Source organism: Seriola dumerili, unplaced genomic scaffold, assembly GCF_002260705.1.
Source record: "Seriola dumerili isolate Sdu_G_001 unplaced genomic scaffold, Sdu_1.0 BDQW01000091.1, whole genome shotgun sequence".
NCBI lineage: Eukaryota > Metazoa > Chordata > Actinopteri > Carangiformes > Carangidae > Seriola > Seriola dumerili.
In genome coordinates this window covers 6,730,486-6,755,666 of record NW_019174346.1, presented here as the reverse complement: position 1 = coordinate 6,755,666, position 25,181 = coordinate 6,730,486, and the positions used below count along the sequence as shown (strand labels likewise).

Below are 25,181 nucleotides of genomic sequence, written 5' to 3'. Positions count from 1 at the left end.
AAGTGAGGGGAGACGACATGAGCCTTCTAAGATTAGCAGCTCGATTGCTTATTGGACTGATAAAAGAAACTTTTCCCCAACACATGTAACTCCAATAAAAAAAATAAACATCGCCACTTTTATATTAATTTATCATCCCATTTATTTATTACTTTCCGCTGTCCCATCCTCTTTTTCTTTTTTTTTATTAAAGATAGTTACTTATTCATTACCCAGCAGTGTCCTTGGCTGCCATGGACCCTCCCTAGTGATATTTCAGTGTGCGAAAAACCTGACAGCTTTTTATAAGCTTTCTGTGGTTGATGGTCTATATTGACTACTGAACTTCAATTAGTCGTCCCACAGTGATTTCTTACAAGCCCCAGAAAACCTGGGAATTAGTCCAGACGAGCGGTGAAATTGAACATGTTTAGAATAAATTTAGCTTCTGCTCAATATGGTTTCAGTAACACAAGTTTTAGACAGACAGATAGACAAGACAGGTAGATAGATGAAAATTTGAATACAGCGAAATTGATTAAGTTCATTAATACAAGTCATCATGTCGCCTTTTGCCACTGCGTCTGTCAAGTCTCTGACAGAAAGCCAGAAGAATGCCGGAAAATTGTCGAATGGTCTTCAAATTACAATTTTGACACGTTTTCGCAAATAAAAGAATAAAACTAAAACCTATTTTGGAGTGTAGTGTGACAAAACCATATAGAATATGAGGTTAAAATCAAATAACTGGATTTATATTGTAATAACTATGTGCAGACTGGAATGTACTTTTGTCAAGATGAGTCTTATTTTGAAAACTCATTTGAGAGGAAGCTACATGTCACTGAGCTACTTTGACATTGGTGTGTTCACACGACAGGACGACTGAAACTGGCGGCGAGTTAAATTATGGGGCAGGAGTTTGTCAAGTAAAGTTGCCCTTTTAACAAAAAAAACAAAAAAAAAACAATTAGAGACAAAGGCAGTTAAATTTCTCATCATACTTTTAGCTACGTAGTTAGCCTAATTAAAGTTATTCATCAGCTAGCTTGGAAAGTCTGTCTCGATGACAGTTCGCTGTTAAGGATGAACAGAGGTGTTTTCATATTGTCGGTGTTTGGAGTTGTTCTGTCAGGTGAGTTTGAGTTTCTGAACCATTCATATGTTGACTAATGTTACTTTTCAAATATGTCAAACAAACTGTGACCTACAGTATTTCTCCTGAAGGTCCAGTTAGAATAATATCATACTTAAAGTGCACTATATGCGTAAAATCTGATTTTATTTTCCTCCAACAACTGGGGCTTCAACTAACAGCTGCTGATTGATTTCTTGATTAATTGGTTGAATTAAGATACTGAAATATCTGAGTCCAAGTTGACATATTCAGATGCTTGTTTTGTCTGTCCAACCGTTCAGTACCCAGAGACATTCACTGTGGAAGATTTAACATCGAGGAAATATTCACATTTGAGAATCTCTGACCGGTGAATTTTTGGCATTTTGCTTAAATATGACTTAATCACTTAGTTATCTGTTATAACTTAGTCTTTGTTATCCAATGAATTTTTTGTTGATCAACTAATCAATAAATCCTTCCAGCTCACAGTGTCTCAGTGTCTTGCTCTGGGACACTCCAGCAGGTGTGGCACTTCCCAACACGTGGGGCAGGTGGCTTAAGCTTGAGGTGTGTTGTTTGGTTGCAGCACAGCTCGTTTCCCGACACATGTTTGAATACTTTCTGTATCTAAATTCTTTGAGACATATTGTCATTTCATTGATTTCTGGAGGGTGAGAAGCATCCTAATCACAGGCTTCCCCCTGAGAAAAAGCTTGTAAGAATGCACTAATGACTACAAATATTTGAATCGTGATGCACTGATGTTTTGTCTACAGCCTCATTTTACTCAGATTGTGATGAGACAAAGTGACAATGAGGTTAAACAGGCTATTGTTGGCTGTAATTTGAGGGCATTTCCGGCTATAGTGAATGAATGACCAGCTCAAGAACCACATGGTACATGCCCATTTAAGACAGCCAAAAATATGTGGTCAGATCAGGATTATATTTAATTCAAATTCAACCTTTCTAATATGATTCTTAATGTTTGCAGCTCATGAATATCTCCAGACTCTTGATATTTTGGCAATCTTTTTTTTTTCTGCCTCTGTTTTTTATTTTGTAAGGATTTGGCTGTGTTTGATTGTGAATTACTCAGGCACCACGCAACACATAGTTTAAGACTTTATGAAGAAGAAGCAAAAATGTGAGAGTTGAACTACTTCTCTCAAATCTTGTTAAACATGGTGGCCTTTTTGACATGTGGTAATAACTTTATTTCTAAAATTGTCTTCAATTTAGAAAATATTTACTTTCCAAAAGAGTCAAAAAAGTCAGGGGTAAAATTCCTCTCGAAGAGTGTCTTTTGTTCTGCTGCGGATGTGCTGTTGATGGGGGAGTTCCAGTCTGCTTTTGTTGTGGTTGATGTTCCTGAGACCCTCAAGCCTCCTCTCCTATCAGGAAGCTGACCGCAGTCTCCCCGTTTCCTTTAGTGTGGTCATCCAACTCCATGGGAAGTTCAAACAATGGCATTCCACTGCTGCTGGCTGCAAATAGGCATTGTTTGTTGGTAGCAAGGTTTAAACTTGTTTGTTTTGTGTGTTCTGTTGCCAGTTAAATGAACGCCAAGGTGGTATCTGTGTATATATTGTATACATTAATATCTTAATATCAAACATAAATAATCAAACATGTGCAATGCAGAACCTTTGGGATAAATACATCCATAATATTTTTGTGATCATATAATAATCATGCTGTTAGGAGAAAGTGTGAGGATCAAATCAGCACCTTTAAGAATTGGTTAGCTTCTTTGGCTTTTCTTAATCTGATTAAATAGAGCCACATTATGCAGTTTGTCACTCGCTCTTTTTCCTCCTCAGGTACCAGAGTACATGCAGAGGACACGCCGCCCCGTATCGTCCACCACCCCTCTGACGTGGTGGTGAAAGTTGGGAATCCCACCTCGCTCTCCTGCCGGGCGGATGGCAGCCCAAAGCCGACAATCGAGTGGCTGCACAACGGGCAACCACTGGAAGCAGCAAATGGTGACGGGCAGTGGCAGACCATGGTTTTGTCAGAGGGCAGCCTCTTCTTCTTGAGCGTTGAAGGGGGCAGGCGAGGTCAGTCACATGAGGGTATCTACACCTGTGTGGCCAGGAACAGTGCAGGGAAGGCAACCAGTCGTAATGCATCGCTGTATATCGCAGGTAAGACGGACGCATGTGTGGGTATAATGCTGGGCTTATTATTCAGAACTTAGTTTTGTTCCAACATCAACTGATCATCTTTCCTTATAAATAAGGAACAGTTTACACTCAGCATCATTTTCACGGTTGTGAAAAGTAGAAAAATCAATCAATCAAACAAAATAAAGATTTCACCAAACTAATAAAGGGATGTCCGTGCAAAATGTCCAAGAGATCTTCCTAGTGAGTCGTTGTATACATACAGTGTGAGTGTATACAAGACTGTTCTGAAGTCTAAAGATTTCACTTTTAAGTCTGGTGTTGCCATCAGTATCCCATACCATCACTGATGTAAAACTGGTGGTTTCTCCCAGAAATGATCGGAAGAGTCATCTGACGAACACGGAGTCCCATTTGTGTTTTACCCTGGTTTACCACCAGTATTGTCTTCCAGCCCTATTCAGCCAAAATATTAAGAATATTGTGCAGATATGTTTAATACTCAGTTCTAAAAATATATCACTTGCATAAAGAGGTTTACTGTCAATCAAGTCATTACTTTAAACTCCAGGTTTAATTTGAAGAGCTAAATGATAGAAGACAAACATATGTGATTTTTGCGGAGCAGGTCACCTGTAGCTATTTCCTTCAACCCCTACACTTATTGAAAAGTTGAATCCTCTAAACCTTTTTAGAGGAGTGGGATGGGGAGATGAAGGCAAAGCCCCCCACACACACACATGTGTATTCAGAGTGCTGATGAAAATGACAGTGACAGAGGAGGTACAATGTCAATGTTTGCTGGACAGGACGGAGTCAAACTGTGGTACTAATTGACCTCAGACCCTCATTATTTACTTCTCTGTATACCAGTGAAGCAGTCGACACGCAGCAGCTGCTGCTTGTCTTTTAGTCTTTACAGGACACAGAGCTGAAAGCTGCAGTGATCACAGAGGCCATGTTGAAAAGTTGAAATGAAGTCTACGTGCTTTGGCACAGAAAGAGACAGTAACAGCAGAAAATGAGCTTCTGTCACTGATCGTGTATTGAAACATCATTTCCATCATGAATGGTTTAGGAAAAAATGATTTTAAGTAGACCTGAAACAATCAATGGATCTATCGATTAGTAGGTCGACAGAAAAATCAATCAGATAGTAGAAGGTCAAAAGAAGACATGTCAGGATGTTATCTCAGGCTCTGGGGACATGTACTGGGCAGTTTTCACACTTTGCTAACATTTTACAGACAAGACAATCAATCAATGTTTGAAAAAAAAAAATCAATAGATCAGTGGATAATAAAAATAATCATTAGTTGCAGCTCTAATTAAATGTAGTGTTTGCTGTCATCTTTAGTAGAAAAAACCGTGCCAATTAAACGATGGTTAACTTGCTTTATAGGCTGGTTTACTGCCTGCCTTTGTAGCTGGTAATTAGTAGAGCCCACTCAATCACGGTGATGTTTGGTCAGGGATGTGGCAGTTGTGAGCTGCTGCATGCGTGCTTACTGGTGTATTGTTAGAAATGTGTAAATTGGGACTTTTGATTTAGGTTTTTGGAAAAGGATTTATTATTGATTTGACATGAAAGGACAGGAGCAAAGAGGGCATCACGTGACAGTGGACAAGTCTCATGAAGGATTTCTCCTGTTGTTATTGCTTTAAGATTGGTTTTGATGGAAACATAAAATGGTGGATTAATAGGCACAGAACGATGAATGAATATATGATGATATGACGTTTTAATGTATTTTATTCCTCTTCACCCAGATGATGATTAGACGGCCGACTGATCAGAAATGTTTTGTCAAAGTTCCCCAGTACAGTACAGTACATTGTTGCCATGGCTCTTGAGTTGACTCTGAGTTGTTGTAGTGTTGCAGGACGAGTTCAGCGTGCAGCCGAGTGATGTGGAGGTGGGAGAGGGGGAGGTGGCTTTCTTAAACTGTGGCCCCCCAGTGGGACACCCCGAACCTAACATCATCTGGAAGAAAGATGGCCTGCCCATCAACAGCAGCGACCACCACTACACTGTAAGGCCCTTTCAGACATGCATGTGATGATTTTTTATTTATTAATAAAAAATAACATAATGTTGAAGTAGTAATTAATAATTTTGCATGTTGGACTCTGAGTAGGTGCCCAATGACTTTGAAATACAAGTTGGGGCAGTCAGTCAGTCAGACACTTCCAACATGATATTCTTATGAAAGAAAGCATCATACAAACACAATTAATGATCAGAGCAGCACGCCTCTATATTTTCAAATTATGAATATCGACCAAAACGCTTTACATACAGTGTGTGAGGAAATAAAAATTAAACAAGCGTCCCTTATAAAAAAGGCAGCAGAATTATCTTAGATTTAATGACATTGTTGAGAAACTTTTAGTGTTCCTCACGCTCAGCGATGGTCATTATCCATCACTATCCTTCAGTGATGCATAGAAAACAGAAAACACTCTTCTACCTTCATATTATTACTTTTCAACTAACTGCACCTATGTCCTGTCATGTCTGAATAAAACATTTATGTAACTTATACCTCTGAAGGACACTTCACTTAGCAGATAAATGAAGCCAGCTATGTTACGTCTTCCTTTACAGAAAAGAGCTATTGAGTCTTTTGTTAGAGTTTAGTGACAATATGATGAACGGCCAATGGAAAGTTAGCACAAAGTAAACACTGACATTAGTAATGTGAAGGATACATACATTTATGTCACTCTAAAGATATGAATAAAGTAATTAGATTGGATTTAGCCTCACTCAGAAAGATTAAACATTACAGGGGGAGGTCGGGAATCAAATCAATAGCTCATAGTTGCAGACGGTCTGTAATAGACATGGACATTCAGCAGGACAAAGCCAAAAGAGAAAGGCAAATGCCAGAGCGCTGGAGAGTTGAAGGGAAGGCGAAGATTTTGCTTAAGGTGAATTTGAGTCAAAAGTTGTGCTCCTTCTCAGAGTGATAACTAAAATCTGAACTCGAACATGATAAGCATGATACGAGTTCATCATTATCCGATGTCCATCATGAATAGATATCGTCTAATCTGCATTTAAAATCTTAGAGAAAAGACACTTATGAACTTATGAGATTCATCACATGCTTAAGTTTTCATCAATATTAAAGTAATTGAGTGGCGTCTACATCCATGGGTACACTGCAAACATGAACTGCTACAAGCTAATTTGGCTTTTAATTTACTTTTAATGGTGACAATTAGCCAAATATAGTCTAAATCCTGTAGCTGAGATTACAGCAGACAATTTAATGAGCTTTTATGGGGTGTCGCTCGCCTGATGGCTTCAATTTATTCTGTCATCATGCTGTTTCCTAAATAGCCCTGTATGTTGGTTATAGCATATTTCCATCTATCAGATTAGTAAAAACATTAAAAAAACATCAGTCAACCTTCAGACAAGTGAAATTCCACACTGATTTTATGGAAGACAAAAAAAAGAAAGCATCTCATTGTGCGGAAAAAAAAAGTCTTGAAATTCACTTTGAAATACCAGGATGTTGAAATGACAAGAAGAGCAGCTTGTTCACAGAAAAACATTTCTAAAATCACTGATAACCCCACCTCCATTAGAGGAATTAACTGAGTCCGAATGGGGCTACATGATTATTTCTATTCAAACTCTTTATTTAGTCTTTAAACAAAGTGTCCCTCTAAAACTGATAAAGACATGAGAGCATGATTCTTTCAAATCCATCACAGAGCTGTTTTTTCTGTCAGGTTATTCTTAACAATGAGGTATACAGGAGTTCATACTGTACAGAGCAACAGCAGAAGATCATATGCAGCACCTGCTTGGAAATCTTATCTTATGCTCAAAGACATACCTACACACATCACATGTGAAGTTGTTGCATTGTAACTGTGAACTGTGCGTCCTGTGTGTTTTCTGCACTCTGCTGCTGTGCTGTAGGAGCTGAGTGGAAAGCTTATCATCGCTCCTGCAGAGAAGAACCACTCTGGTGCTTATGTGTGTGTGGCCAGTAACACTGTGGGGGTGAGAGAGAGCAGAGCGGCTCGGCTGTCTGTGCTGGGTGAGACAACATTACCAAATCAAATTATAACTGCTTTAACAGCACCAGCTTTGAATATAGCCCCATATTCGGAAATACATTATACAGGTTGTTTTTTTTTTTGTTTTTTTTTTTACCTTGACAAGAAAAGATCACAACCTCTACAAAATAAACTACACCCAGGTGCCATACAGTAAAGCTCAGTACTGAGTTCCTCTTCTCTCTTCTTACTGCAGCCAAGCCTCTTCTGGTGCTGAAGCCAGAAAATGTGTCGGTGAGAATGGGGGAGTCTGCCCAGTTCTACTGCCAAGCTAAAGGTGACCCTCCACCTTCTGTGGTCTGGAGCAGAGAGCAAGGGCCACTGCCCAACGGCAGGTACTTTATTATGACAAAACACAGACATACCGACTCCATTCATAGAGTAGTACCTGAACAATGATGATTTTCACATTGTTGCCACCTGATTTCTTAATGTTTCCCACAATGAAACTGAAATTGCAAATTGCGGTTCAACATAAACCTTTCTGGTTTTTACCACCAGTATAACTTGTAAGTGGCAGCTGTTCTAACTAACTGCTGAAACATCAGGTTGAATGTACACTTACAGTATATATACAATATTAACTTTATTTAATCAGGAAATCACATTGAGATCAAGATCTAATTTAAGTGAGATCTGAGTACAGAAAATAAAAGAAATAATAAAAAGAAATATTAACAGGAGAGATACAAAATTTCTGTCATTTAAATATAAGTTAATTTAGAGTACAGTGATTTAAATATACATTCAGATATGTATATAAACATCAATCAGAGCTTATATTTAAATATGCATTCAAATACACAAGAGTGTATATTTAAATTTATCTAAATATGCATTCAGATATACAGCCAAGTACACAATAAGATGACAAATTATACGCTCATAAGTGCAGTCTGTAATAGTACATCCCATTTCATACTGCTATACATACATATTATATATTTTGCTTCAGCTCCTCAGGGTTTATTTCTTTCCTGACATTCTGGTTTGAAAATGAAACCAATTAAATGGCTGCCAAATCTAAATGTCACTTATTTTCTGACAGATTTATTTTTGCCATTTACTGCTCTATATTTACATACAGGTATCTTGTAAACCCAGACCAGACTCTCCAGATCCACTATGTGACAGCCCAGGATGCTGGGAAGTACACCTGCACTGCTGTCAATGATGTAGGTGTGGTCACTGCCAGTGCACAACTACTAGTTGAAGGTAAGATGGAGTCTGAGAAAGCAGAGATTCACAATCATTCTTTTGCACCACAGATAATTTTTCAGTTAAAAATTTCATTGCAGGCTGGCCAACTGAGACTGAGTGCTAAGCTTAATTCTTCTATAAAAACACCATCAATTCAAACAAACAGGGGGTCTGATTTATCTGTGTGCAGGTTCACTTGCCTGCTCACAAATTAATTAATTCACGTTTTGGGTCACAAATGATTTATCAAATGATTTATCCTCCCAACACACAAATAAGCCTTAATATGAGAGAAAGAGGGAGAAATAAGACCTCACGAGAGTGAGCATAAAAAAACAAAACTTGACAGAAACTGAGATGTAATGTCACTTGGTCTGTGTTTCACTGTGAATAAAAATATGTAGCCAGACGTCTCAGCGGCACTCAGGTCGTGTCCTCACACTGACTCAAGGCACTGATGATGAAAGCTGAAAGGGGGTAAAGACAGACTGGGTACTTTACTTTACAGTACTTACAGTGACATTTTATGTGTTTATTAGCTGACATTGGGCCTAGCCAGATGTCAAGTGTCACCGTAATGGTTCATGGGCACAACTTACTGTACTTTAATTTTAGATCACTATTCTTTATTTTTTAGGATCCCATTTGTTTCTGCTAAAACAGTTGCTAATCTTCTTGGGGTCCACATAAAATTATTCATACACAAACAGCCTGTCAGTTTAAACAAAATACTCAACATATCAGATAACTTAAACAATACGTGTACAGAATTTAAACAATCTAATCTAATGCTGAGGGTTAAAACAAACATCTTGGCAGGTGGTATCATTCCTGTGGTGTGGTCTCTTTCATCAGTTTCTATTTGAGTGATTTTTTTAAACAGGTATTTGCTTCTGATTTTTTTTTTTTTTATATGTGTTGGTAGTGGGTTCCACTGGCTGGAGGCTCTGTAACTGGCAGTTTTTAAGTTGATTTGATTTTGGCTTTGGAAGCTCTGACCTATCTAATTTGGTGATTGTGCGACCGATCTGTCTGTCTGTACTAATTGTTCTCTAGAGAAGTCAGATTTTCTTTCTACAATTACATTACGGACAAATGTGAGAAGGCTGTATGTGAATTTAGCCTCAACAGTCAACCATGACAGACTGTGGTGCATGTTAGTGACTTTAGTTTTAAACGAGCAGTAAAGAGCTGGTCTTGTGGCCCTATTTTGTGCAAGCTGGAGATTTTTGATATCCTTGGTAGCTGCGCTTTGACTACATATCCATGCAGTACCCTAGATGTGAGGGAACAAATCCTTGTGTCACCTGATTCCCCATTTTTGCAACAATTGCATTAATATGGTCTGACCATGTCAAGCGGTCATTGATTATGACGCCAAGTAGTTTAATTTTCCTAACTTGCTGCATTGGTATCCCCCCTATAGATAGATCTAGATGGGGGTCCCTAGCCATCATTTTCTTGTGCCAAAGACAAGCTCAGTACATTGTTGTCGGGGGCATTAGAAGGAGTGATGAGGAAAAGAGCAGTGCAGACTGTGCTAAGTTCAAGGTAATTACAGCAAAAATAGCCTATAGCTGCCTATAAAGTTATGTAATAAGTATTATTCAGCTGTTTCTTAGATTCATATTGTTTCCTTACAGTCCGGTAGCAAATGTTCAGAGACCCATTACTTGTTCATGACCCTAAGGTTTGGAACTTCTGTGATAAAGCATAGGCCACAGCAGTACACTGTACACACACTACATACACTATAATATGGCATGTTTTGGAGTTTCCTCTTGTCGGTCAATTTGATTACTTTGATTAGAGAGAGGCTCATTTTTTGCTTTGATAATTAGGTAATACTGTATTTGCTGTTATAATTGATTGGGAAGCATCTTGGCTGTGGACTGAGAGGTCATTGGCCCAGGTGAAAGCAGCTGAGATCCTCTGAGATTTCGGTTCTTAGGAAGGAGCCGTTTATACCTCCAACTCTATTAATAAAAGGCAAAAGATAGCCTCATAGACTTCTTTGGTCAATAGTGAGTTCACCTGTAAGATATTACTTCTACATTAAGTGAATAAAAGTGAAAAGATTCCTGCCGACCATCTCCCTTACTGCTGGTATATGACTCTACCATGTCTAAATAATTTTCAGTGGGTTTCACAACAGGTCCCTGTACTGCATATACATAGCTGCTGAATACATTATCTTAATTACAGAACCACATAAATTGAGAAAATAGACACATAACTTAAAGCCTTTTTAGAGAAAATGTAAAATATTGTTCAAAATGATATTTTGGTGATTATTTTTTCTTTCGTTTGTTTTAAAAAAAAGCTTGTCCCATGTGTCCATGTTTAAAATAGATTTAAAAAATAAGGTGAAATAAAACTCTTGTCTTTCCAGAGGCCGTCAGCACTACCCAGAAAGACCTTCACAAAGAGCTGTCAGCCCTGCGAGTGGCTCTGGAAAATGTCACCATCACAGCCCCAGGGTCCAACATATCCCATGTACAATGGAAGGTACAAGAATGCTGTTTGTTCCAGAGCGTTTCAGAGAAAGTGTGAATATTTCAGGTGTGTGATTCATGTTGTTTTCGCTTTCTGACCAGCTCCAGTTCCTCCCATCCCAGCCACATTACCTTGATGGCTTTGAGGTTCTCTATCGCTCCCTGCTGCCTGCCAGCTCGGATTGGGTAGCAAAAAAGGTGACACTGCCCAGCTTCCAGACTCAGGTGGGCCCTTTAAAGAGAGGCTACAAGTATGAGTTCAAAGTCCGTCCCTACGGCAGCAGCTTGTATGGAAGGGAGAGCAACACCCGGCATCTCAGAGTTCCAGAGACAGGTGAGAAATGACATTTGATAGTATTTGTGTCTTTTCTGTAGCTTTTTAATACTTAAAAGTGTTTTAAAGGACACAAGTATACATTACCAACCACGACTTGGAGATGATAGTAACCTGTAACTTTCTTATACAGTTCCCAGTGCCTCTCCATTGGCTGTGTCCATAACAGTGAGCCATGATCTTAATAACACCGTCCACATGAGCTGGGAGCCTCCTCCTCATGAAACCCACAATGGTATCATCCAGGGTTACCAGGTAATACCAGCACTGTTTTACAGCTTCTGACTCTACACTCAGATTTAGTATCACCTCCTGAAAGCTACATCTGGAACCACTCTGAGAAAACATCCCATTATTATTATGTCCTCAATATACTGTGACAGACAGCTGCAGAACTTAATTAAAAACATTAATGAGTAATCATACAAACTGTTTCTCCACTCAGGTCTGGTGTGTGGAGTCTGAGGAGCAGCAGTACCAGAACTGGACGGTGGATAGTGGCCAACACAGCCTCGATATCTCTACTCTCAAACCAGGAAAACGATACTGGCTCACCATAGCTGCTGTCAACGGGGCTGGAGTAGGAATGCTGAGTGACCCACATGGATTTGTCATCAGTAAGCAAAAGGACACTTCAGGAAAATCTTTGTGGTTAATCTCTGTATCAGGATAGAGCACAAAATGAAATCAGTATCCTCTATTAGTATTAACTACACTAAAGAGGAGAGGTTATCATGAGTTCATAACTGATTAAAACCTCTTCCTGTTTGCTTCTCAGACCCACAGGTGGGTGGTCTCCCTGAGTCAGACAGCCAGAGACGAGATCTGTCCCAGTTCTTGGCCCTGCTTCAGGACCCAGTTTTGATCGGCAGCATTGGCGCCCTCCTTTGGTGTGTTCTGATGGTTGCAGCTGTCTGCCTCTTCAGACGCCACAGCAGGACAGGCCACCTGATACCAGGACATGGCAAGGCGAAAGGTGTGTGTTATATTCTATTAAAAAATGCTCATTATAAAAAAGATGTATCTGAAAATCTCCACTGCACTTGAATGACATCAAGTGTTAAGAGTACAAATGAGCTTTTCTATATGTTTAGTTGTTGTTTTTTTGTTTTTTTTTTCATAGGTTTGCGCAGACTGGCCAGTGAAGATCTCATTATTAAGCACAGGTAAAATGGAAAAAACTAGCAAAGCTTGGTGATTATAAATATTCTACAATGTAAAAAATGACAAAAGTCATAGGAAAAAAAAAAAAAACTGCCAACACCAAATGTGGGTTTATGATAGTTGTTAAGTAAAATCTGACACCTCTGGTACAAAAGTTGTTTTGATCTCATGCCAACTTAAGACTTCCTTAAGCTAAAGTGATGCAGAAGTCATTAGCCGGAACATTTTAGTTCCTGGTACTTTTCTTCAGGAACTAAAATGTTGCTGTGGCCCAGTGTTGCCTGCGTTTACATCGCGGCCTAAAGATTATGCGGGAAGATTATGCAAAATTATTACTTGACATTACATTATTCACAGCACTTTAAGGACATAACATGAACGAAAGTACGGGACAAATATTGCGTAATAAACAATAACAAATCCCGTATATATTCAATACAGGACGCAGCATTTTATTTTCAAATACAGGACGATCCCGTATTATACGTGACTGGTGGCAACCCGAGCCACTCCGGCTGTTGTGGTCCCCGGCTGTTGAAGTCCTGTTTCAGTACCTTCTCCCGGACCTGCTTCACGGTGTGGAAAATGTGTTTGTGCGCTCATTGCGGACTTTTAAACATCGTGGGTGAAATAAACTGCAGCGAGTACTGACCAGTCAGAAATGTTCAGCACTGCAGCCCACACCCCCCAAAGTTCCCGAACCTTTGGAAAGTACTACCCCTCGACCAGGGACTTTTTTGGGGATCGATCAATTACCCCAGAACTAAATATAGACCCTGGTTCCTGCGGTGGAAATTTGCGTAGTTCCTCAAAAGGTTCCTGGTTCCTGGGGAAAGTTCCTGCAGTGGAAACGCAGCTATAGTCTGTGTAGTTTTAAATCAGTTTGAATTAGGGTTAGAAGATATGATGGTATACACCATGCAACAGTAGAAATGTGTCTGCCAGTAGAGATCTAACATTACTGTTTCCACCATGGTACCTATAACTTAGTGCCGAGGTCACTAATAGATGGACTCGGTCTGGACTCAGACCCCAGACCTAGACATTGTCTTATCTGGACCCAGACCTATAACCTATATATTAATGAGAGTAAAATTAAATTTTGAGGGAGTAGCTCTATTTTAAACGCCACAGCTTTTCTAGCCTATATAGCACTGGTTATGTGATGATACTACGCAAATCATTGCAACTGGAGTCAGTGAGCAAGATACACAGACAGGGACAGATGAAACGAGACAATAGTCTCTTGTCTCAATAAAGAAATAAATGGGAAAGTAGAGGAGTGGGATATAAGAGGGAAGGAAAACAAAAGGAGGTGTCAAAGCTGTTCAGTTGTTAAGCTGTGTCGAGATTGTTTATTATGAAAATGGTCGAGGCCGTTAAGAAGTGAAATGTAGTGAACAAAAAACAAGAAGGGAAACAAGCTACACTCTTTATTTCATTTTTCTAAGATTAAGCACTTTATATTAAGATACATATTGTTCAACAGCTCTCTGTCATGTATTACAGTTTTTATTTTCCTTAAAATGAGAAAAGTTATTATTAGAGAAGTTATTATTTATAGTCCTTCCAGTTCACTCCTTGCCACTAAAAGGGGTGTGACTGCTGTCATGTGGACAGTATGGTACAGTTATTTTAAACCTTTTTCTCAATTTATTTTACTGAACAATTACTGTATCATATATATTTTTACTGTCATATAAAATTACATATATCCTGATAGAAGACTCTGGCCATGTCACCCACGACTACATTGAATGACATACGGATAATAATAAAATTCATAAAAGTGTTTTTACTGGTGACAGTATTAAAGCTTTATAAAACTTCTTCTGTACTTGAATTTTGTTTACACCTTTTACTTCCTTTTGGCTTGACATGTTCTACCTCCTCTAAAGGATGGCAGCTCCAGACTCCCCTTGGATCTCTGGAGGCTGGAGACCTGCTTTCAGCCAGAAGTATCAGGATTTGTGGGCCCAAGGTCAGAAACATCCAGGGATCAGGAGCACCAGTGAGTATTGGTGGCAAATTGGCACAGATGAATAGTGTTAAATTGGTGCTCTAACACTTCACATACATGACAAACTTGATATAAATGCTAATCTATCCAGCTGTTGGTTAGACATTGGTAGGAGGCTCTTTAGGTGCTTTCACACCTAACCTGTTTGGTGTGCTTGGCTATTTCATTTAGTTTGTTTAGGCTGGTGTGAAATCTCTGATGAGTTGGACCCAAAAGTATGAAGGACAAAAAAATGACATAAGCGTAAATAAATACATTAATCTAAAAATGTAATTGTTTGTTTGTTTATTTATGCTTATGCGGTTTTTTGTCCCTCATAGCAGAGACTTTCCTTCTCAGGTGGTCTCAGTCCACTTCCAATGGGACTGTGGTGTGGGCGATATGTGGTATGAAAGCAAACAGATCAACCACACATCCTCACCTGATGTACTGTATGTAAAACATATATAACGTTTGGTAGCCCTGGTAAGACTCTTAACCAGTCCCTCAATAAAAAGTGAGTCAATGTACAATATTCATGGTCCATTTAACCTGTTGGCTTAATGATCATAATCAGTACGTGTGTGAAATCTTTGTGACACTTTGTAATAGTAATGTGCAGTTTCAATTTCTGTCAGTCTCCAGAATTTGATGTCTACATGGTGGAGCTGTTGATGCAGGTTGACGTCACCAAATCTCTCCAATCGACCAGTTACCTTTCAGTCCATTGACTTTATGTTTGTAGCTGTTGGTTTGTTTGTAATGAGTCTGTGTGAACACAAAGAGGACCAGAAGTAAAAGGCAACAGTGGATCATAAATGAACTGATATCCATGTTTAAAGGGGAGAACAGTTCAGTTTGTCGCCCTATTTCATCACTTCTGATGGAGACACTTACCTTTCATTTCTTACTTATAAATCAGGACAGTAAAGCTCAGTACCATAAATATGTGCTGCAACTGTACAGTGTCTGTACCTACTCCTCTGTGTTTCATTAGGCCTCCCAGTCTCATCCAAGAAGGACCCCAGCTGTTTGGACTCAGCTGTCCCCATTGTGACCGACAGCTGCGGCGTCTATGGCACTTTTTATGTGGACCTGATGGGTAATGGCCTCAAGACCTTTAACAGTCCTAGGCATCGCCCTAAAATGCCTCATGGTCCACCACATCAGCAAGGAGCTGAGACCATCCAGATTTTCACTCAGCCTGTCGCAAAGTCCTCACCCTACGGGAGCCATGAGATGCTGCCATGGAAACAGGCCATACGCCCCCAACCCAAGATGGGTGTGCTGAGGGAGTCATGGGAAAAAAACCACAGTAAACAAGGTGAATAGTGGTTGATAGTTGAGAATATGATGTCCTCTCTTTGTTTATATGTGCACACCATGTTACCCCAACTCCTGATACATTATTTTAGCATGTAGTATAATCATCTGAATGCAGACAATAACACAGCTTTGGCTGGAAAGTGTCAACACAGAGTATTGGATAATGTGTCCATCAGCACTAAACTACCTCATTCATTTCCTCCCAGAGTTGCATGCAGTGAACAGCGTCCCCATAGTGCCAACCAGAAACCATGCTTGTCCATCCAGTGTCTACAAACAGAGACTCAGTCACATACCATCAGGCCGACATGGTATGACGAAATCTATACGTTAACACTATTACACCAACATTACACCAATGGTGTTTTTCGTTGTTAATAGCTGGTTACCTATTTTTAGTAACTATGATTTATTTCATTACAACGTGTCCGTTCAGGTGGACATCCAGAGTGTGGGAAAGTTGCTGGCTGTCCTCGCTTGCTGCATTACTCTGCGTCAGTGCACCTAGTGGACATGCTGCCCCCACCTCCACCGATGCCAATAGACAACACCACAGACACACACAGCCTGACCTCAGATGAAGGGTAAGATAAACACACATCTCTGACTGGGTAGTAGAGAGCGGAGAAGAGACGTTGCAGCTGCAGCACTAACTTCCGTGCAAGCCTCATGCAGGTCAGATGAAGAAGCAGTATAATGGAAGACTGTAGCACATAGGCATCAGGACAAATCAGATTTTTGTGAAGAGGGCCAAGTTGGACCTTCGCGTGTACGTATATTTAGCTGTTCACAGAAACTGTTCGCAATGAGTGGAGGGCCTCCAATAAGCCTTCAAGTGGCATTACATCTCCTACAAGCCTTTCATATATGGAATACCATATGTTCCCACAGGTTGACACTACACTTTCTATTCAGTTCACTCCAGTGCAGTTGAGTGTAACTCTAACACATGAAAATGACTGAACCAGAGCTTTCCATAAGCACCGACTACTCATATAAGTCCAGCCAGCTACATTATTATATACATTTTTGATTGTAGTTTAAATTAACAAGTTGTGATTTTCTGTGTGTACATTTTACAACCGCTAGCCTCAGCTTCAAAACAGATGATGATGATGAAAGAGAAACGTGTCTGTCTGTATCATTCCCACCACCACACGCTGTATGAGTGTGTGTCTGTGTGTGCAAGCTCGGCTGAGACGTTGTGTCCTGCGGAGTAGAGTAGAGTAGAGTTATTCGCAAAATAATTGATGACAAAACACCCAAGAACTGCATTGATTGCACAGACAGGCAACATCCTCATTAGACGGGATACTTTGGAAAACGTTGGTGGCAGCAGCTTGATGACTGTGCAGTAAAAGGCCCATTTGTGCTTCCATATACACCACGCAGGCGTTTACAGGCTTCATGAATGAACAAATGAATGAATTACTTTTATTTACAGTGCGCTTTTTAGAGCAGAGCCATCTCTAAGACACATTGCAAACACACTAAAATAGGCCATATTGTCACAATGACAGGCCTGTGTCGTATGAGGAAAATGTTAACGTTACTGAGTAATTTCCTCCTGCTTTGTGTGTAACAAATTCTCATTCTCAAATCAGACCTGCTCACTGCCAGTAGGCGTGGAGTATATCAGGAAAGAAGTTAAGGGAGAGCCTAAAAGGAAGCTAGTGTAGTGGAAATCAACAGTCAGTTCATCAACATTGTTAGAATGAAAACATTCCTTAATAAAGTTTTGAATTCGTTTTAATTTTAATTGCTGTGAAGTTTTAGAACTGATGCCCTGTCGTTCTTTTGATCCCTTTTGAGCAGGTAGAGGAACCAGACAGGGCAACATTAGAACCATGAATAAATATTCTCATCAGTCAAGAATAGGCGTGGGTTTAAATATGAATAGCTATTTACAGCCAAAACACTCAAAAGTCATAATTCTTTTTTTCATTCATTCATGAGTCATTCTAGCAGTGCTAACCACTGCACCACAGAATCATAATCCTCCTTTACAATAATAATAATAATAATAATATAATATATAATATAATAATAATAATGGGGAAAGCTAACTCATTGAGTGCAATAATTAAGATTAGTGTATATGATGGAATAGACGCCCCCATTAGCTTTTTTCCCACTGGCTGGCTACTCCATATATCCTTGTGGAAAGCCCTGATACAAACAGAAAAAACATGGCACAGTACTCTAAAGCCATATTTCAAAAACAACACTTATTAAACAAGACTTTCCTGCTGTACATCCTCTTGTGCAGTCCCTGCAGTGCATCATTTGGAGGAGATGACCTAAACTTCCTTCCACTCAGTATGTTTTTGTCCTGCTGAAAGGCCCAGGGAATGGCCACACTTGAGTGGAAACACCCAAGACAGGAAAATAGACACAAGGCTAGTTGCTGTCTCCCAACAAAAGAGAATGTCATCGCTATAGAAATTTCATTTATTGGCTGACGATTACTTGAAGGCTGCTGTTACAGGGTACTAACTGGGGAAATGAGAAACCACAAAGCAAATGGTGCCAGGAAGTCCACATACACAAAGATGGAAGAGTGTGTTGACAGTGTGTGGTTGGTATTGTTTTCACCTTGTGAGTCCGTTTAAACCATCAGGGAAGTAGCTTAGCTTAGCATTGAGACAGGAAGCAAAGTGCAACAGAGAGCCCGGCTCTGTCCAAAGGTAATAAAAACTGCTGGTTACTTGGCAATGTCACCACAACAACAAAACTCCAGGAAATCACTGTGCTGCCAAGAAATGCTGTATTGTCCAGCATGCAACCCTGCATGAAACCTCAACTTGTTTTTGCATTTATGTTTGTGTATGGATTAAACAAACAAGATACAATCGTATGTCAGCAAACAGGCTACAATACTGTCTTTGAGGCAGCAGCACTTTGACAGTTATGCAGCACTTGTTACTGAATTTTGTTTCGTTTGGACAGAGACAGGCTAGCTGTTTCTCCCTGTTCCCAGTCTTTATGCTAAGCTAAGCTAAATGGCTGCTTCTCATTTAAAGACATCTACCCATAGACAAAAAAAACAAAAAAACAAGTTCTTTTCATATTTGCCTGTGTGTTAGCGTGGTTGTCATAATTTAAGGAAAAAAGATAAGACAACAAACATTCCTACATATTGCTCTTGGATTTTCCTCAGCTCCAGTCGTTCCACAAGGCTTACAGTGGACATGGGCTCTCTCCAGTCGGTGTCTGCTGCATCAGGCCACCATGGGCCACCAGGACCCACCAATAACAACAACAACAACAACAACAACAACAGCTGCCCCTCCTATAGCCACCTGTCTACTGCATCATATTCCATGTCACTGGATGATGAACATGATGGCACACTGACAGCACAGGAAGCCACCCAGTATCTGGAGCTGAGCCCTAAACCAGAGAGATTCAGGTAAATGATGGTGCAGCTTTTACTGTGTTTGCTGGCCAAGACCCCTACACAACTTTGCAGAAAATATCTTATATTTTAGATGAAACAGTCAATGTTAACATTTACAACATAGTGTAGATGTTAACATTAATTCAACAGCTGACCATGCCATCGCTCTCTGTCAGCAGTGTCCTTCCTGAGCAGCGTCCCTCCCTGTCGCTCCCCTTCTCCCCCACCCTGGGCTACATCTGTGGGCCAGTGCGCTCCACTCATCTGGAGGATGACCCTGCCACCGATGAGCCGGAAGCTCCACCAATTAGCTTGCGACGCGCCCGCCTGCAGAGCACACCTTCCTCCTGCTACAGCGAATGGGACAGCTCGCTGTGGAACACCTGGAGCACAGTCACGGACGGCAACATGGCCAGCACCCGCACCAGCCTCATCAGCTCAGTGGACAGTTGTTACACTAACGACAGTGCCAACTTTGCCCGCTTGCTGGCTGTGGCAACAGAGAGTATGAGTGGAGCCTCTTTGTCAGGTAAGCAGAGGAGGAATCTGTCAATGCCCATGGCAAATCAGATAAATTAGATATTTCTACATTTAGAAAAAAATAGTGATGTTTTGAATAAAGGATCTCCAGTCCTGTTTTTGTTTAGCTGGAGGAAAACTGTGGTGCATCCTGACAGTCCAAATCAATACTCAAACTACTCCTGCAACATAATCCCTCCCCTCTCTTGTCCATCTATGCATTCAACATGTATGTAGTGATTAAACGGCTGATTGTGCAAGCTATAAACAGGAGCGGTTCACGTAGCTGTAATGTGGGATATTCTGGTAAAAATGAGAGTGTTTGAGTGAGTAATGCTGAAGGTGGATAATCTGATATATAACACAAATATACTATTGTATTTTTTGTACTAATATTGTTTTTATATATTGCCAAAACAATTTGCATCAGGGGGATTGATAGTAAACACACAACACCATCTATTCTTAGACTCTTGAACTGGACACCATCCTACAGCCCATATTATTGTCTGCACGATGGTGTACTGACTAAAAATAAAGTACGGTGGTCATACGCATCGTAATGAAGGAATACCCAGTAACAGTGTGGCTAATTGGTGTGTTTGTGAGAGCTTTCGGACAAGAATGGCACAGAGGAATTAGATATGTCAGGCCTCAGATACACACACACACACACTTGTTAGTTAATTGAGTGCTGTTTTTGTTCTGCACATGGGATTTGTTAACGATAAGAAAACTATAGAATAGTATCTGACTTCTTCTTGAAGACAGTGTTTGACAATCTTTTTGGCCTGTGACACCTTGAAACAAATCAACTTGTAACTCTTGTCACTGGTTGCATATGTCTACCAGTTATGAGGAGTTTACATAATGATTTAGATTTTTTTTTATCATTTCTTTACAACTTCTTTACATTTTTTAGAGGCAAGATTATTTAATGAATCATGGGGGAAAAATACAAAGATTAGAGGAAAGTCTGAAAAAAAAACACAATTTCATCAAGTGTGGCATGTTTTTTTCTGCTTCTATCAAGGCTTTCCACAAGGGTATGGAGCAGCCAGCTAGTGGAGGCCCACATTCGGAGGCATTTGGCACATTCTAATGCCACTATTCCATCATATACACTCGTGTTAATTATTGCATATTTTACACTAATGAGTTTGCCCTTCTGATTTTAAACATGGAGTGAAGTATTGTAAAGGAGAATGAGGGTTTTTGTAGGTTCTAGTCCACACAGTCTCTAAATAGCTTTTAGTATTTAAAACCACACCTATTCTAACCTGCAACCCGGGAGCCACTGTTGTAAGAAAAAAGCTAGACACCTTGCAGCGTGAAGCTCCTCAGATAGAGGATGCTGTCCCTTTGTGTTTATGGCACTCCTCCACTAGATGTCGCCCTCTGTCTAAGTACGATCCCAACTGGTAACACGACACACAGCCCTGTAGGCAGACTGATGGGAAACAGGAAATCTGTCAAACAGAAACATGAAACACACGAGACAAGTTAGTTGTGTGTGTGTTCTTGTCATTTTCATGATTCTAAAGAAAAAGCGAGGTTAGTCCTGGTTTGGAGGTCGCATACTCCTCTCTAGCATGTGTGTAGATGTTCAACTAAGAGTGTCTGCATGTACATGTCTGAGTAGGTTTTGCATCATTGTGCATTAGTGATTGTGCATGTGTCTGTTGCTTCAAGGAACAAAGACATTCAGTCTAATATCCAAGGTGGAAGCAGCCAGTTACTTAGGGCCTTTCAGTAAATCGAACCTCCAGATGAGTCATCCTTCCCACTTTGTCACGTCATCAGTCACCCTGCTCTCCCCGACAGGCACCATTCAGCGTTTTTCCATTTGCCAAACTCTCGCTTTTGGCTGTCGTCTACCTCAGCTATTTTTCACCCATACAGCAATTCACCGTGCAAAAACCCCCTGCGTGTTTTCTCTGCTGTTGATAATTCAGTCTCACAGTGGCTGACATTAAAGTTTGATAAGTCTAAAACCTTGAATCATTGGCAACTTGCTGATCTGGAGCTGTGAGCAGTTTTCAGAGAATCATATGCATCAAACAGGGATGAGGCCATTTGTTCATGTGAGAACATGTGAGGCCTTGACATGAGGGAATTAATAAAAAATATATATTATTTTTAATCAGGATCCATACATCCCTTAATATTCTAGAATAGAATAGAATAATAGAAGACTCTTATTGAAGTTGCCCTGTGAGCAGTTGAGAAATGTATGTAAATGAAATGAAATGTAAAAGAAATATCCACTTTTACATTTACCAAAAACAAAAGATAGGGTTTAACTATTTTTCACATTCTCACATTAATCAACAGGGCCTCTTTAACGTGAACCCTTTAGCTTAGAATAAACTATTATTATTCCTGGACAACCACATTTTCTGAGGTCTTTGAAATGTGCCGGTAACTTCAGAATCCAGAGAGCTGCTGATGTAAGATGACACTGTTTGTTTTGGTGCCTCGAATATATGAGAAGAGTTTTATTTTCAGTGACAGACAGCTGCTTCAAAGAAGCTACTAAATTTTGCTTTTCCCCAGAGAATCAGCGTGAAAGGTGCCCCTCAGAGGTCTTGAAATGTTTACTTACTCTGTTACCTTCTCCAAAGGGGAAAAAAAAGAGTTTCTGTTTTAACATAATTTCCCTGCTCGATATTGAAATTCATGTCAACATGTTGTCCTCTCCTGTGTTTAGACTTCTCTCCGCCGGCCTCCCCCCTCAGTGCCTTGTATCCGTCATTTCGTGCGGAAGGCGACTCGTTCGGGGAGCTGGAGCCCGTTCCTGCGTGGGACTGGAGTATGGCCTGGGTGGAGGAAATGGAGGCACAGTATAGAGCCCACTATCCTGGCCGAAACACCAAACCCTTTAACACTTAAAGACCTCTGCTAGGATAACACAGACACACCACAACTGGATCTGGAGAACCTCAGAAGCACCTCACAGCAGTGCCCGAAGTGCAAGACACGAACAGTATGCTGCAACATTTATTGATCATGAAAGTGCAGATAAATATCTGGACTTGAAATATAATTGGAGCTCATTCCTTGATGTGTGGGACACCTCTGCTACATCTCTGCACATCTGCTGTCTGAAATACTTTCCCCAGTTTACCTCAGGGCAGTCCAGCTACTATTTTGCATCCTTCAAATAACTTCCATTGAGTTGCTAAAAGTTTTTTTTTTTCCTTCTCATTAGAGAAGTGGATAATGAGATGGTTCCCTCAGGATGCTCTCACCCAGTGTGATTTGAAAAGGCCAGAAAGACACAAAGACAGGATGCAGTGAGACAGTGAGAAAGGAGTCATTAGGCAGAAGAAACAGTGCAGAGTTTTCCTCACAGCACATGTTTGTTTCTTCTTCTCATATGTTTGTTGTAGGATTTTATTATTTCTACCAAACACACTGTAGCATAGTGATTTTTGTACAGACTGATTTACTGATCACATGTAAATATGCAGCATATTCAACAGATGTTATTTAAAGAATTTTAAACACATTCCAGATCATAAACCATCTTCCTTTTTCCTTTGGGGATTGAATTTACATTCTGGGATTTCTTTTATATTATAAGATTATTTTTGCCTGTCCACTTTTTAATGTTACACAATGTTTGAAACAAAACATGCTGTAGTTCAGAATAGTAGAAGTAGAAAACGTTAGTTTGTTCACATGTATTTGAACTAATTTAGGGCTTTACCTTTAAATAACTTGAATTTTAGTGAGAATACAATGTATAAGTGTTGTATGCATAGCTTAGTCTTTGCATGCTTGCTTTATATATATAAATTCACTAATGGTATTAGCATCAATTTTACATTTTGTAAGAAATTGCATTTTTGTACACATTAGATTACAGATGTGTTTTATAGTTTTGAATAAAATCTTTGTGTTGATTGAAGGTAAATTTTACATTTTGCAAGGGCCTCACATGTGACATGTGTCCTTAGCTGAGCTGTGAAATAAAAGCCTTGTGACATTTATAGAAAAAAAGAAAAAAAAACTCCACTTGCTGCTTTTGATGTTAAAAACACCTTCACACACTGTTCAGATGCTGTAAGTAAACATTCACCCTGCGGGATGTATCTGCAGTTTCTCGTAGGGGGTTTTTTCATTGTGCTGCGAGAGGAAGTGAAGTGAAGGAAGTGAAGTATCTTTAAATTACACACACTGCCCCTCTCTGTGTCCTGTGGGCTGGATTTTAATTGACCCCTGCTGTTCTTAATGGCTATGCAGAGCATGAAGGTGATGTTTAGACCTCATCTGTTTAGCTTGACTAACCAAGGCAAACAATGCAGCAGTACCTGATAGTGGCTGCTAATTACAAACCCATTGGAGAGAATAATTAAACCTTAATCTATGTTTTTGTTTTGACAAAAAAACAGGATGAGTGTAATTTTTAACTCTGTGTATATTTCTTTCCAAGGGAAACCTAAGATTTCATATTGTTTTTCCCTGTTTAAAACATTTGCACACACTTGATTTGACAGTATAATCAAACCTTGCCTGAGTTGTAGGAGTATTAAGGAGGAAAAGCCGTGCAGCCCAGCAGATACTCTTACAGTAAATCTAATATGATTTCCACAATGACTTTGTGTTGAGGATGAGCGTTTGTCATGCAGCTGCAAAGCACAGCACGCTCCTTTTCAGAGTAATCCAAGTCTTGTATCTGGGTTACTCGGGTCAAATGAAAAGAGGAATGTTGAGCTAAGAAGTGCTTTGCTGTCTGTTTCATTTATAAGCTGGCCAGGAGCAGCCAGGCCAGCATCCGTATTAATGTATAGAGCAATCAAAACCCAAAACCAGTCCATAATTACAATAAGGGATGCGAGGTACAGGGTCTTTTATTTTTCCTTTTCAAAAGCAGAGTGGGGTTTTGTTCCAGGTAAAAAAATATGAGAGAATGAAGATAGATAAATAGATAGATAGATAGATAGATAGATAGATAGATAGATAGATAGTCTCTCACAGCACCATCTTGAATTCAACCTGTTAAACTATCACATTGTGTTGCCTTTACAATCTATATGCAGTGCAGCAGTCCAAACACTGGATTAATTGTCTGTGTGTGTATGTGTCTGTGCATGTGTGTTTTCATTTGTGTGTGTTTTTGTGTGTGTGTGTGTGTGTGTGTGTGTGTGCATGTATGTATGTGTGTGTGTGTGTGTGTGTGTGTATGTGTGTGTGTGTGTGTTTTGTGTGTGTGTGTGTGTGTGTCTGTATGAACTGGACTGCCAAAGGGATTATCCTTCATCTGTCTCTTTCACTAAAGGCCATATGTTTCTACATGAAGCCCCCAGCTCCACTGAGCAGCACACACTCACTGACGGACCAGACCACACACTGTAGAGGCTCACTCAGTAATGAATCAAGCACTACTGTATGTCTGCCTGTCTTATTAGTTCATATGCACACACACACACA

At 39.9% G+C, this 25,181-nt stretch overlaps 1 protein-coding gene across 1 annotated transcript; it reads left to right on the top strand.

Annotated features, from left to right (window-relative positions):
- Positions 1–982: 982 nt before the first annotated feature.
- robo4 (roundabout guidance receptor 4) lies at positions 983–23,701 on the top strand. Its single transcript, XM_022745967.1, has 19 exons — positions 983–1,114; positions 2,923–3,249; positions 5,104–5,261; positions 7,169–7,289; positions 7,505–7,643; positions 8,396–8,523; positions 10,901–11,016; positions 11,106–11,337; positions 11,471–11,592; positions 11,783–11,954; positions 12,116–12,313; positions 12,461–12,503; positions 14,400–14,512; positions 15,498–15,824; positions 16,033–16,137; positions 16,263–16,410; positions 18,987–19,238; positions 19,406–19,755; positions 22,456–23,701. The coding sequence occupies exons 1-19, from the start codon at positions 1,066–1,068 to the stop codon at positions 22,635–22,637; spliced, it is 3,282 nt and encodes a 1,093-aa protein (XP_022601688.1). The 5' UTR covers positions 983–1,065; the 3' UTR covers positions 22,638–23,701.
- Positions 23,702–25,181: the final 1,480 nt, after the last annotated feature.

What these genes read in the sequence shown, in the direction of transcription:
- robo4 (XM_022745967.1), top strand. Translation starts at nt 1,066, where the DNA reads ATGAACAGAGGTGTTTTCATATTGTCGGTGTTTGGAGTTGTTCTGTCA. An exon ending in TGCATCGCTGTATATCGCAG is followed by an intron (nt 3,250 to 5,103) that starts GTAAGACGGACG and finishes GAGTTGTTGTAG; the next exon opens with TGTTGCAGGACGAGTTCAGC. An exon ending in TGCACAACTACTAGTTGAAG is followed by an intron (nt 8,524 to 10,900) that starts GTAAGATGGAGT and finishes TTGTCTTTCCAG; the next exon opens with AGGCCGTCAGCACTACCCAG.